Source organism: Emydura macquarii, unplaced genomic scaffold (assembly GCF_026122565.2).
Source record: "Emydura macquarii macquarii isolate MOO-44397 ecotype Brisbane River unplaced genomic scaffold, CSIRO-AGI_Emac_v2 contig_2897, whole genome shotgun sequence".
NCBI lineage: Eukaryota > Metazoa > Chordata > Testudines > Chelidae > Emydura > Emydura macquarii.
This window is the reverse complement of record NW_027133034.1, coordinates 1,574,066-1,589,625: the sequence shown is the minus strand read 5'-3', so window position 1 is coordinate 1,589,625 and position 15,560 is coordinate 1,574,066. Positions and strand designations below refer to the sequence as shown.

Genomic DNA, 15,560 nt, shown 5'->3' with positions numbered 1-15,560 from the left:
TCTTTTACAAAATATGTACAAAACTGCATGATATGAAAAATTCTACTTAAATACTTGTGTGCCTGCAGGCCAGCTGCATTGCTTCAGTGCAGTGTCTGACAACTATGATGTCCTACAATGACTGATTTTGGGGTAAAGCTGGCTGGGAAATTATTTTTTTGGCCCCACAAAAAATGTCAATGGATTTTTTTTCATTTTCACCAGAGTTTTTCTTAGAAATTTTTGGGGGTGTTTTTTTATTTTGTGGCAACCAAAAAACTGATGGAGGGTGGGAGGAGGTTAGCAACTGAAAACATTTGAGATCGAGTTGCCAAAAACTGGAAATGTTCATTTTTTTGATGAACCCCCAGACAATTTTTCAAGAAAATTTATTTTTTTCCATGAAAATTTCCATTTAATCAAAAGTCATTTTCTATCAAAAAAAAAGTTTCAATGGAAAAATTTTGACCAGCTCTAATTCTGGGACATTGGGAGCTGAGAAGGGTTTCTGGGACCAAAAATTATTTTAAAGAGATATTTTATAATATTCTAAGTGCTGAATGGCCCTCTTTCCCTTGTTCTGTGAAACACCCAGGACATAATAGGTTACTTGAAAGAAAGAAAGAAAGAAAGAAAGAAAGAAAGAAAGAAAGAAAGAAAGAAAGAAAGAAAGAAAGAAAGAAACTCTCTACGTCACTCTTCCTAATGCCTGTTAAAAACATTTGTAACAACAGCCACAGTACTGATGTAAGTCAGTGGTTCCCCAACTTTTCACAGCGGCAATGCACCAACTGCATTTTGTCTTTTTATGTGACCTACAGGATACAAATTCAGGAAGGAGCAGCAAAATTATAGGCCAGCAGTCTGTTTTCTCTCCTCCGCTACATCCTCCTTCTCACCTGTCAAGGGGGCACCATAGGAGCTGGAATTAGGGATGTAGGAGGAGGAGTACATAGAATTATTTTTGGGCTAATAGATGTAAGCACCCCTGGCTTGAAGTGGTTTCCATGATATAGAGGGTTTATAATTTGGTTCAATAGCTCTCAGTACTCCCTCCACTATAAAAATTGTTCCAGCACCCCGGGGGGCACCTGAAGGCAGCACTCTCTGCCTTGGCATCACAAACCTAATCCTGGCCAGGGGCAGAAGGTGTCATATTGGAGATCAAGCCTGCACTGCATTCACCCTGCAGTAGCATGTGATGGAGAGGTGGAGAAGGCAGGGAACTGGGGGGAGAAGGGAAGGAAGAGGAAGCCTGTACTGCCACCACCTGGGCAAAAGTGCCCTGTCTATGCACTCCTGCCTGTTACAGGCTGCAGTGAGGGGGGAGTAGAGCTGGCTGTGGAGCAGAAGGGCGGTTGTCCTCCTTTTGTGCTATCTCCCTTGCCCAAAATAAACAAGTTGAAAACAACAAACCATAACCTTTTTCTTTATTTGTTTCCAACCTTCCAATGAGGGAATCTCTCAGTATCTTTTATTATCTGGTATATAAATTGCCTGGAGCATGATCTTTAGCTAACCAACTAACAGGGTGTAGATCCTGCCAGCTATGCCACTGTGATGCTGCCCGGGGGATAACCAGGACTGTGTGGTACCTCCCTAGCACCTGCCCTTAATGTGAGAAAGCCTTGTCTGTGCCTGCTGAAAGTCTATTCCCAATGCCACCAGTCTCTGGCAACACAAGCCCTGCCTTCCAGGCCTCTGCAGGCCTTGGCCTCAGTACAGGTTAGTGACAAGCACACGCCAACCTGAGTCCTTGGAGTGTCCCCTTGGAGTGCCCAGTCCCATCCACTGGACAACTCACAGCATACCCAGATCGGCTTCCAAAGGAACAGTACCCCTGAGTTTACCAGTTACACTTTAGATCAGGGGTAGTCAATTATTTTTTGGCACAGTCCAAATTTCTTGGTCAAGGTCCAAATTTCTTGGTCAAGGTATAGTAAAGGTCCAGACTGCAGAGAAACATTTTTCACACCACAATAATAACGATAAAAATAAGTAAATAAAAAAGATTTCGCAGTCCGTTCAAAAGAACCTGGCAGTCAGGATCTGGCCCACGGTCCACCTATTGACTACCCCTGCCTTAGATCATATCTCTGCTTAACACACAGCACTTAGATATTGTAGTGAGGGGGCGTGGCCCACCACACAGGCCAACGAGGAGGGACCGCCATCCACCCCGGGTGGGCAGAACTGGGAAAAACATGTCCACCCACTACAGCAGAAGCAGAAAGAGGGGCTTGGGGGTGGGGAGGGGAGGGGAGAACAGGAAGTATAAAGGGTGGGCCCTCTATCTCAGTTGAGGGGAGGAGCTGCTGGAGGAGAAAGATGTCTCTCTCCCACTGTTGCTGCCCATGCCCAACTACTGAAGCGCTGAGGACCCGGAGGAGCCCGGAGCTGCCTGCTGCTGGCCGCCTGGGACCCAGAGGAGCTGGTGGAGTTACCCCTTGCTGTTTACCCTGGGGAGACAGACATGACCCTGAGGCCCAGGTACTCCAGGGAGGCGGGGTAGAGAGTAGCCCAGGGGAACCAGACAATAGTCCGGTTGTGCTGTGGCCCGATACCACATCAATGTGTTTCAGCTGGAGCTCCGCTGACCTACTGGTGGAACACTCCACCCTGGGCTGGGACCCAGTGGAGTAGGCTGAGGCTGGGTCCCCCTACCCCCTCCCCTCCTGCCAACTCCACCCTTGGGGTGGCAGCTATCTCGTCATAGACAAGGAGGCCTGTTGGTGCTCACCCCAACCTGTGAACTCTAGACTGCTTAGTTGCCCTGTCCTATCTGAGGGCCTGAGGCACCAGAGATAGCTAATTCCCTGCTTTGAGCCTGCCTACACAGGTGCGACAGCAAGGGGCCGAGGCCTCCCTCAGACTCACTAGGAGGGATGGCCATGCACTCTCACCATATATCTATCGTAAAATCAAGAAGTTTATTTACCAAAGAACAGAGATTCAAGACAAAGCAAATAGAATTAATGGAAACAAGTGGTTACATATGAAATAAAATCGTAACATGCTTTCTAGAGCTTACACTTAACTAATAAGACATTCCCCTGACTCATAAAAGGTAGCTCATTCAGTCTGTCTCCCAGCATCAAACAGCCAGACCAGCTGTGATCCTCCATTCATAAGACAAGTCCCACCTATCCCTTCAGTAAAGGATGCAGAGTGAGTCATGGTACCTACAGTTATAGTCCAAAAATCCATAGTTTTTGCTTGTAAACATGACTCCCTCCTGCTGGTTTATTTCTTCCTGTAAACTCCCTCTCTGGAAGATTTCACAATTCCTTCATTAGCATTCAGCTCAGACTGCATATGGGCATCCATTGTGAATCATACAATATTCAGTTAACATATAGCCAGTCAGACAAACATCTCTTTCCTGAAAGAAACTTGTTTATCACCTTTTGGTGACCAGGCCCAAGACACAGACCTTAAGAACACTTCCAGCATATACACATAACTCCTTACATATTATCCCTACATACATTTTGCTATGATTATGATGATCAGTGTGACACAGATTTTCAGTAGAGACTTCATGACACTCTTTGGTCACTTAGTATGTAGATACTAGATGCAGGGGATCCCAATAACCTTTATATACCACTGTGCCCTCTGCCCGTTAGCACCAAGAGGTCCCCGGGTCACGGAGGAGCAGGGTTGACTGTGGGGCAGAGAGGGGAAGACCCTAAAATTTCTTCCCTCAGGGAAGCATGAAGCTAGCTGGGAATGGTAAGGAGCAGGGTGGGGGAGTCTGGGGCTCTGGGGAGGGGACAGTAAGGGGGCTCCCTTAAGGCAGAGGCTCCTGGGAAAGTGTGGGTATGGGGGCTCCTGGGTGGAACAGCAGGGACTCCTGGGTACCTAATGCTTTATGGCTTTTAACTATAAAACTCTAGAAAGCTAGCTGGTTTGAAGTACTATGTAGAAATAATCAAAAATGGCCCATCAAGTTGTTTATTGTATATTTAAATTACAACCTGAAAATCTGCTCCCCTTTCCCTAAGAAATATCTGAACTGGCACCACTGGCACTGTGACTTTGTGCGCCAAATGGCAATGCCCAGACCACAAAGCCAGGCCCAGCCCCATGGGACAAGAGCGGCCGTTGCAGGGTGAGTGCCAGCAAGCTTGCCCTGCAACACAACCACACAGGGGCCCTTCCCTCTGCACCAGGCCTGCAGCCCACCTAAAACCTTCCCACAACCCTCTGTGAAATGCTGCTGTATGTGACACACCAAGAGCTATCTAGGAAATGGGACTTATTTAATGCATCAGGCAGAGCTGTACAGGTAACTCATATACAAGCCAAATGTCTCATTCCTTCATAACTTACTGAACTGTTTAACATGTCATCTTACCTACTAGCTTAGCTTAAAGATAAGCATGTGCTGAATCAACGCCTTAGAATTAGATATTAATTAGTACACTTAGACCTGATCCTGTGTGGTGTTGAACCCTCTCCCTTCATATTTGGAGTCAGAGTGGAGGGCATTCCACAGCTCTCAGGTACGGACTTTTCAGAGTATATTTCAGAGAGGGAAGTGTAGCCAAACAACATACTAACTAAGGTTTTAATAGAGTCCCTTTGGCACTTAGGCCCCACTTCAACAATTCCTATTTAGCAAAGCGCTTTATGCATGTGTTTGACTGTACCAGAACTTAAACACACACTTAAAGTTAAGCATGTGCTTCAGTATTTTGCTGGATTTAATACTCAAACCCTTAGTTTAGGATTTACTTACCTATTCTGCAGGGTGTTGTGAGGATTAATGTTTTTAAGGCATTGTGAAGAATAATCTAAGCACAACTTAAATACTTATAATATTGTCATTCTGCAGCACCTCTTTTTAAAAACAGAATCTATGGATTTACCATACAGCTTGGATAAAAACACAGATTGGTACCTCGGAAAGGTTTGAATTTGTTCTCCAGATCAAATTCTTGTCTTCCTAAACGAGATAAGTCAACTCTGAGATCAGGACAAATGGCATATTCCTCAAGGGTTTTGCTGATCTGATAGATTTTGTCTGAAACGACATCTGGGGCAGGTCCTGGAAAACAAACGTTAAGAAGCTTTTTTCTGACACTGGATCACTTTCTAAATTCAAAAAGAATCTGTTCTCTCTTGTAATCAACTGCAAATAGCTCTGGTGTGCTCAAAATAAACAAGCCCAGAAAAAAATGGCTAGGGTAAAATACAGATTTTTTTCCATTTAAAGCAAAACACAGATTTAATACACTCCTGTAAGAACCATAACACTGAAAACAGAGTATATTTTTCTGATTTTTTTCAACTAATGAAATAATAGTATACAAATAAATCATTTTAGGGGACAAAGGCCACCATCATTTGGATGTATTGCTAAAGAAATCTGCCACTTGTTGATACTCTTCAGTAAATCTCAATGCGCATGTTGAACTAAAATTGGTATTTCATGAGGTGCTTATTTCTGCAAATGCTGAAAAGATGTGTTTAAAAGGAAAAAGTAAATTCAGATCCAGGATAGCAGAGTCCAATGTACTTCTTCTGTCCCACCTGATGCGGTCTCAATTTTAACATATATATGAGGCTCAAATATCTGAGAGTTTTAAATAACTTCATTGCCCTTTGGCCTAAATTTTAAAAAAATGCATTTGGTTCAGCAGTTTTATAGAACTGTTTACTTGCAGGGCATCTCTGACTATTCAACAAAACACATTTGTGTTAGAAATTAAAAATTCCTTAATTTGTTAACATACCATTTTGATCTGGAGTAAACATGTTACTCAAAGAATATAATTGCTAGATGAGGTTCTATGGCCTGCTTATGCAAGAAGTCGGACTGGATTATCGTAATGGTCACTTATGGCCTTAAAATCTATGAATCTATGATTTTTAAGCACAGTTCTGCTCTGAAAAGTGATTCCTTCTGTTCCCTCACAGACATGCCTTCAGCACCTTCAGACCTCTTTTATTTCTAATTGCCCACCATCCCCAGTAATACCATTGAATTTGTGCAGCTTTGTCACAGAAATTGGGGTATCATTAATGCCACATAAGTTAGGTGTAATGCCCAATATTGTACAAAGGGATCATGCAACTACTACAGACAATGATTGCTTAACTTACTATAATGCAATCATTTACCTAGGAAGAGACCTCTGCTCACTTCATTCAAACCCCTCCAGAGAGTCAGGACAGATTTCATTAGTCCTAAATCTCTCTTGATAGATGGGTGTCTAGTCTAGTGATAATATTACCTCCCATGGCAGCTTGTTCTACTGCCTAACTCTTCTCATAGTTACAAAGTTTTTCTTAATACTTAACCTATATTTTCTCAGCTGCAACTTAAGCCTATTACTTTTTATTATGTCCTTTGTTGACTAATGAAAATAATTAGTCATTCTCATCTGTTTTTGAGGAGAGTTTTATTTTTAAAGCTTAATAAGCTATATGGATTTTGTTTAAAATGCCAATGTAGGCTAAAGAAAAACTCCAACTATTACACATCTATCCAGCAAATTCTGGGGAGAAGGGATTTAAATTTGCTGAGATAGTGTGTCTAGTGGATAAGGCATGGGACTGTTGTGTTCTAGTCCTGACTCTCCCAGTGACTTGATGTCTGATGCTAGGCTACTTAACCTCTCAGATTCAGACATGGGCTACACACAAAATTGCATTGGTTTAGCATCACACCTTTAGTGTGATACAACTACAGTGTGTAGACAAGCCCTAAATTTCCCCACCTTCAGCATGAAGATAATAAATAGAGTTGGGCAAATAACTGATATTTTGGTATGCTCCCAGTTCTAAATAAATAAATAAATAAATAAATATTTGTTTTGGGTAAAAAAAACAAACAAAAAAATTTAAAGTTGTTTTGGGTCAAATTAAATGTTTTAATCTTGAGCATTTTTTAAAGTTGTGTGAGTGGGTTAATAAAACTGAAGGACATTGCTAAACAAAAAGTTGTTTCAAACTGAAAAATCAAAATGCTAATGTTTACAAATGTTGAAACAAAATATTTTGACTTTCAGAAGTTCTCTTTTTTGGGACACAAACACAAATTCATGAAACATTTTGGTGTCACCAAATCTGCATTTTTTGCCAACAATTTTCAGTTGAAAAATTTTGCCCAGTTCTAATAACGACATTCACTTTCGTAAAGGACTTGAGATTTTCAAATGAAAAGCACTAGAAAGTGGAAAGTACTATTAATCATTATTATGATGTATTATGGAAGCATAAAACAAAGAAATAATATTATCTTTACAGGTGAATTTCCATGCTTAAGACAGTGAGGGACTAGATTGACTGTACTAGCTAAAGTCTTAGTTCTTGTCTACACACACACAAATTATACGACTTTAACTGTATCAGTATATCTAAAGCAGTACAACCTCCTTGCGTGGATGCAGTTATACTGGTTTAAATGTGCTTATACCAGCATCATTTATTCCCATACAGGAAGACAAAAGCAATGCTTAGGTGCTTTTAAAACACCCAACTTTAAAGCAAATGCCAAGATATGTCTGATGGAAATATATTGAAATGTATGAAGAGTAGTACTCCATAATGTTAAGTGCCATAGAGTGGGTACATTTATAAAGGAATTGAAACAGACACATCCTGTAACAGCTCGCCTGGAGCAAGGTGTCTCATGCTGCAAGTTTTTGCTAGTCCTCTAATAAAAAATTAAAGTTAAACTCAAGGAATTGGCCACCTGGCCCTTTAAATTTAAAAACAAATCCACCAGTTTGCTGCATTGCTTAAGTGAAGATGCAATCTGATGGTTAGGCCCTTACCCAGACTCAGGCTTGAGGCAGGACTGAGATCTTCCTCTCCTGCCCTAGCTTCAACCAGCACTTCCTCTTTGATAAAGCAGACAAGCATTCTTAATTCACTTGGTGGTTCCTGATTGGCTGTGTACTCTTCCCAGCCCTTCTAGGACCCAGTCTTGTTGGTACTTGAAACTGAGTGGCTTTTCTAAGCAGGAATGGTATCAAGGTGCCAACTCCTCCAGGGGGCAGAGAACGCCTAGTACACCCTATCATACAGCCAGTGACATAGACTAAGTACAATCTAAAAAGCAGGATGACAAATCCAGCAGCCTTTCTGTACATAGAACACCTGTAGACTTCAGAGGGAGCTGAACCAACTGAGAGGTGCAGGTTCCAGCCCAGGATATATCAGATTTTTTTTTCATATAAAAATATATAAACAAAACCACTCCCAATATTGAAAACCATATAGCATATGGATTTTTCAGTATTAGTCGAATAACGGGAGAACATATATAGTTATAACCATATGGCTCTCTCTATCAACCTATTTCTATCATTCTGTGATACAATGATGTAATGTGTTATAAAAACACCTACCTCCATTGGAAACATTAAACTTGACTCCAAATTCTCCTCCAGGTCCTCCAGGACTGTGACTAGCTGTTAGAATAATTCCACCAGCTGCTTTGATCTTTCGGATAATACATGAAACAGCAGGTGTAGATAAGATGCCATTCTGGCCAATAACCAATCTTCCAATCTAAATGAACCAGAAAAATAAGTCTAATTACATTTGATTGATGCTGGTATTTCAACTCTGGATGATACCAACTGCTAAATAATTATACCTATGTATGTAGGTAGGTATAATATATAGAAAGATAGCTCAATTCCCAGTATGGCTGGAAGCCCAAGACCTATAATGCCAGTATTTAAGCTAGTTCTGGAACAAATACTGTGTAACTAAGAATTCTGGAAGTTAGCCTGTTAGACCCCTGCTGATGACAGACAATGGTTTGAATTCTGAAGTATGAAGTAGCCATATGTGGTCAAACTGGCTATTCCTCCTAAATAAATATTTCTTACAAATATATGACAAATAAATATCTGCTAAGACTGAATTTGGCCTTAACCTTAAAAAATAAAAAATATACCCCTCAGCTAAAATTCATTAACTTCATCTATGCAACTTGCTGAAATAATTAATTTACACAAATTGTAAAGAATTTTTGCACCAACTCTTTCGTAATTTAGATAGCATTATACTTGTACCTTATACCTAAATATACACAAATTAGACTTTTTAGACACTATTGGCCAATCTGCTGTCAGTTACACAGCTGGAAAGATGGAGTAACTCTACTGAAGTCAATGAGCAGGATTTGGTCTTAAGTAGACAGTAAAGCAGAGGCCCCCAAATTTTGGAGGGCCACAGTGGCCATTTGCCAGGAGCCAAGAACAACATTTAGGCCCAAGTAGTTCCACATAGGCAGAACTATGCACCTACACAGAGCCCAATGGAAATCAATGAGGCCTCACACAAGTGCAAACGTCAACTGTGTGGATCCGATTGCAGGGCTGGGGCTTTAATTAGTATAATAGAGAACAGATAGCAACTGCCTTTCACGGAGTGGCCTTTGAGCTGGATCAAGGAGATAACTGCATGCTAGGGCCTATAGTCTCTGTGAGTCATACCTCTATATCCAAGATAAGGGCAGCAATGCCCTGGCAGTAGAACACTGTGACCTGCATTTGGCCTGCAGGGTCACTCTTTGGCTAGTACTGCTGAAAAGATTGTGAACCTATATGAGCTATTTTTGAAAACATGAAGTTCCTGTCCATTCTTAAATACAAGAAGTTTTCAGGGGGCAGTTATTAAACTTAGACTCAGCGCAGTTGGTATTAAGTGCAAGTCTTCCCCAAGGTTACAATTTCAAAACCTTGTTCTTGTCGCCTAGACAGACTCTACAGTTTCAGTTCAATATAAAAATAATCCAAGAGTCAATCATAAATATATGTACAGGCAAATATAAAAGAGTTCCGTTCTCTGGGAAACAAGCAGATGATAAAACCAGTGGGAGAAGTTAATGTCACAGATGAGCAATGAGGTATTTGCAGGCAGAACATTAAAGGGACACTGCCTGCTTGATTTTTTTTTTTTTTTAAACTGACTCATTTTAAAAATGCCAGTCAGTCTCTTTAAAGGAAAAAGATAGCACTGGACAGCACAGCCCCCATTTCCCTGCTAAAAGCAGGAAAGCTCTGTATCCTGTTCCCTCCCTTGGCTTGGGGAAAGTATCCTTACTGGCTGCTGAAATGGGGACTTCACAAGCCAGGAGAATCTGAAGTGGGAGCAATTGGATTTTATGGGGGCTCCCATCTTTCCTACCAGTGAGGGGAGCAGCATCAGCATCATACAGTAAAGTAGAGATGTCCCCAATTTTTGTCTCCTCTACAACAAGATCTGTTCTCTCACTGCTCCCGACTTCGCCTCCCATTCTAAAGGCAGAGAAGGACAGAAGCGGAGACATGCTTCCCTTAGCTTGCCCTCCACTCCATGAGGAAAGAAGGGTCAGGGCCATATCAGCTCCCTCTCCCTGCCTGGCAGTCCACAGTCCAGTGTGTGTGTTGAAGACTGAATTTAGGAGCAGCAAAAGGGAGAATGTGGGGTACAGTAGGATTGAGTGGTTAAGGAGAATACAGAAGTAGAGCTGGGTGGGAAACAGTGTTCCAAAATTCTGAAAACATTTCATGATATGGTAGATGTTTCCCATTTGAATTAGGATGAAAAGTCAACATTTCAAAAATGTTCATGAGCCAAAAATCTGGGGGGAAAACTTGGTTCAGATCAATTGAAAAGTTTAATTTCAATAATTTCAAAATCTTCTTATTTTATTTTTAAATTGAGTCACTTTGAACTGGAAAACCAAACATTGTTTCAAAAATGTCAAAAGGGTACATTTTCAACAGTTTTGAAACTTTTTTAAAAAAATGTCATCAGGGAATTTGTCAGAACTGACCTTTCTCACAAAAAGCTGCAGTTTTGCTGAATTTGCATTTTTTTCAAAAAAATCAATGAAACCCAAAAAAACCCCAAACAAATGAAAACAAAAACATTTTGCTGAAAATTTTCCAACCAGCTCTATGTAGAAATGCCTGGGGTGTAGCATATGGAGAGTGTAGCATATGGAGAGGCATGGAGAAAAAGGAGAACAGAGGGGAAGTGTGATGGGAGTGTATAAACCCCACACTGATTAACCATGGGTTAGCAGGAGCCAGTTAGGCCTGTAGGTGAGGATTAAGCCTGGGGAAGGAAGATACAGATTGGAACAAGCTCCTATGGCTGACCCTGACACAAGGGTAGGAACTGGACTTCTGGGAAGGAGCCCTGGAAAGGGTTGCTTGTTACAAAGAGCCCAGGAAGGAGCTGAGGAAAAAGATCTAAAGAAAGGTTAATTGTAGGAAGGAGTCCAGCGAAGCAGCTGCGAGATGTTTGATAGAGCAGACTTTGACTGCTTGTCCTAGAGTCCCTGGCTGGAACCTACTATAGATGGTGGGCCTGGTTTCCCTTCCAGCCACTGATAAAGTGGTGTGAAGCCACCTGACATAAGGGGACATGGACAACTCTGAGCCTGGAGAGAAGAACAACAATGACTTGGTCCAGAGTCACTTGACCACACAAGGTCTTGGACTTTTGTTTGTTTGACCTTCTTTTACCCTGGAAGATGGGAGCTTAAACATGATCTGGTCAGAGAGCCAAGTCACGAGAGGAGAGACCACCACAGGACTGGAGTGACAATGGTCGGGGGCACTAGAGAACACAGAGTTGTTACACCAAACCCAGTCACTGGGGGCAAATCAGCAGTTAGTCTACTTTTCCACAGCAAGTTCAGACGAAGGAAAGAGGCGGCCGAGGCGGCCCACATGTTGCTTGGGGCCGGAGACCATGAACCAGACCCGCAGGGAGATGGAGACCCGGCTTGCCAGTGCCAGAATTGAGTCCAGGGAGGGCTCGGGCTGACGCAAGACCGGGTTAGTCCCTAGCCCACAGGAGCACCGCACCCCTGCTGTCTGCTCCTTGGTCACGGTCACGCCCCCGCAAGCAGCGCCCACTCCCCCACCTGTTCTGTTCCCCCCTGCAGCATGCCCCCCTGGCCGTCTGTCCCCCCCAAGCAGCACGTCCCCTGGCCATCTGTCCCAGGCCCAGGTAGCGCATCCCTCCTATCTGTGTATGCCTCCCCTCAGGCAGTGCACCCCCAGTCCATTTCCCCCCATCAAGTAGCGTGGCCCCCGCCCCCAGCCAAGTCACCTCTCCCAGCTGTGTGTCTCCCCCTCACCAGCAGCCCACCCCTGGGCATGCGTATGACTCCCTGCTAGCAGTGTGGGCCCCCAGGCCACACCATCCGCCCGACAACACAGCCCCCCCGCAAGAAGCAGGAGGGTGCACAAGACTGTGGGGAAAGTATACAAAGCAAATACTCTATCGTGCCTCGTAAAGGAAAGTTCATAATTAAATGGGAAATGAAGCTGTCACATCCTTTCAAATCAGTGCTGTGGATACCATCATGTCTTTGTTTAGACAGCATTAGCTAGAGCTGCAATCGGGAATTGTACACCAGTAAAGTAAGCAGGATGGCAAATCACTTCTCTTAGAGGGAACCTTACTTCCTGTATTCTGGTCCTGCCTGAAATTCTTTCAGCAGAGATCCTTAGTTATATATCACATTGGGGAAAAAAATCCCCATCTTTTCAGTGCCAAGCACTCTGGAATTTTGCATCTTGGAGTATTTGAACTCTCTGAGGAATGTGACAGAGATAATTGGATGCTAATTCAACTTTTGCTACTGGCTGCTAGGTCAGTTATTTGTAGAAGGTGGAAAAACCCTGACTCTCAATTCATTTTGGACACAGTTCAACAGGCTGGAACCTTTCAACTCTACAAAAATCTGTGCAGCTATACTTTGATAAGGCTTAGATATTCATGCACCTAGTATGAGCTTCTGTGGATTATTTTAGCAAAAACAGATTGCGTAAATTGGAATGTTCAACAGCTAAACTAAGCACAAGATACTTTTTATTCAACTTTTTCAAAATTTTAAAGTTGTGAATAGTAACTGTAAAAAGTCTTCAAGGATTGTTTTATTTCCTAACAAAATACATATCTACCCTATTAGAGCTCGTTGGGAAAAAAAAATTCCTGCAGAAAATATTGATGAAAAAACCAACCAAACAAAAGCTTTTGCCCCTAAGCAAACAAAACCACACATTGGGGGGAGGGGGGGTATTTTTTCAATATAAAGACAAAAGCTTCCATGGAAAACAGACACCGTCCATGAAAATTTTCATTTAGTTAAAATTGCAATTTTCTGTTGGAAAAAAAAAATTCTGTCAAAAACTGCTTAACCAGCCATCCTATGCACAGTTTTCCCTGTGGATGCAGTATATGTGCAGTTAATATGAATAATAGATATTGAATTTTGTATCTTTTTAATAAATGTTTTGAACAATGTACTTTCTATTCCAGCTTCATGAGATCAGTCCTTCCGTACATGATGCTTAAATTGAATAATTAAAATCAGCCTCCACAAATGTGGAACTTAGTGCAAGTAATACATATAAACTCAGGTGGACATTTGTGCTATCAACAAGAGAGCACAACTTTATTCCTAAAATCTACAGTGAGTGTCATTTGTGCATGTTGATGGAGTTGCATAAATCTAGTTGTTTTTGTGGGATTCTCTCAAATCCTGCCAGCCTTTGAATTAACTGTATCACTGTTGACTCCACTACAACCTCTGTCACATGGCAGAATAAAGCCATCTTTTTCCAAGTGCCAACATCTGAAATGTAGTCAAACTGCTGATTAACAAAGTATATGGGAGGCAGGACTAAAAGTGCATTTTTTCCAAGCTGGACTGGAGTGGTTACATTTTAGTTCACTCAGTGTGAAACAAAAGGGAGGTTTCACTTACTAACAAAAGCTACTTTATGGCCATATAGTGCTTTTCCCACCTTTTAAGGCATTTTGAGATCCTCAAGTGACAGATGCTATGCTATATTATCGTTTCCTTCATTCAACAGTTTGGGATTTGATACTGGTTCACAAACACTTTTTCCACTTGACCCTATGCATAACCACTGAAATACAATCCCACTTATTGTGGCCTGATTTTTGACAGAAGCATTTTTTCCTGGGAAATGGACAGGGTAAAAAACTTCATCCACCAGGAGACAAGTTGAAACCCCAGTATATCAAATAAGCATATCAAACGAGTTTTAGACCCAGCTTTGCTAGAGGAAAGGCCAACACTTTCACTGCAACATTAGTGCCGTGCAACTAATTATAAGAGGAAATAGAGAAATATTCTGAGTTGTTTTGAATTAGATTCTGCCCTTTTATGGATTCTTTTCTGTCTGTGAGGCTGCTTTTGGAAAGCATGCCACTTCTCTCAGGATCCTTATATTGGTGTTGTCACTTATCCCCAACTGCCAAATTACAGAGGGGTTTGAGAAAATATACAGAATTCCTTGACAGATTGCAACAAACTTTCTTCTAGCATACACAACTGTTTACATATTAATATTTCTTTAAGAAACACAGAGGCATGTGGAAAACACATATTAAAAATGTCTGTTTTGCATCTGGATTCCCTCCTCCCCCCTTTTTTTTTTTTTTTAAATAATGAAGCATGTAGAAAGGCTGCCATCTATGGCAATGATTCAATCTTCCAACTACAGCTGTCAGAGATGTGTGCCAGCTTTTAAAACAGAGTTGCATATATACAAGCCAAAGGGAGTTGACAGGAATTATACTTTGCAAAATGCATGAGAACAAGTCTGCATCTATGGAAGTGCATATCTATTGCAGACCAACGTAAACATATATGTCCAGCTCTATGTTCCTCAAGAAGTTTTCTGTTTTGACATTTTGTACACAAAAACAAGTTACTTTTAATATTAAACAAATGAAATATATTCAACATGACTCAGAATACATGATTAATGTATTATATGGCGTGATCTTTTTACTGCTCTCATTTGCATGTATTTCTATTCACCTGACACTGCAGATTCTATTCTCCCATTGAAATGGATGCTTTAATTCCCATTATTAACATAATCATTAATGTCCTTGCCCATAGGAAGTAAGACAGGGATCTCATGTCTACATTAATGATGTTGAGAGTCAATATAGTAAATTCTGATAGCTAAAATATTTGTGCTGTGTATCAATAATAATCACCACTGCAAAGAACTCCTCATGAATCCTTGTGTGAAGGTCTGAAGTATCCCTATGACAAGGCCCAAAAGCTGCGCAGAATTAAGCAGCACTCCCATACTAGTTATCTCCATGGATCCTCCTCACCCAGGCATTTCAGGTACATGCACTCACATTCTATCTTGTCACAGATGCTTCATGTTTTGTCTCCGAAGCAAACATTAAACTGACATTTAGTTCTCTTTAAATAATGGACTCTCAGATTTATTGACCTGACATTTAATAATCTGGGTTGGAAGAGACAAACTGGTGCTCATTTACCCATTTCTAATTAAAGCACTGATAATACACTCCTCACATCACTTGATACAGCTCTGGCATGAAAAGCGTACCTCTGGCACTCAAAGATTTACATTACTGCAAGACTACAATTATTTAATGTCCTTTATACCACACTGTATATTGTATTCCATATTATCTTTTGTCATTTTGTATTTAGCATCTGCAGCAGGAAAAAGGCCAGACTTTCAGCAAACTGTTAAGGCTGAAAGAATGGCTACCCTAACAAATATTTTGCCAGATTACTTTTAAGCACT

The 15,560-nt window shown here is 41.4% G+C and overlaps 1 protein-coding gene across 1 annotated transcript in view; it reads right to left on the bottom strand.

The window, feature by feature from the left end:
• The window catches only part of PGM5 (phosphoglucomutase 5), a 129,738-nt gene that overhangs the window by 107,739 nt on the left and 6,439 nt on the right, over window positions 1-15,560 (bottom strand). The window contains exons 2-3 of the mRNA XM_067569338.1: window positions 8,343-8,505; window positions 4,886-5,032 (exon numbers count right to left, since the gene is read on the bottom strand). Of these exons, the coding sequence (XP_067425439.1) occupies window positions 4,886-5,032; window positions 8,343-8,505 (310 nt within the window). The remainder of the gene's footprint in view (window positions 1-4,885; window positions 5,033-8,342; window positions 8,506-15,560) is intronic.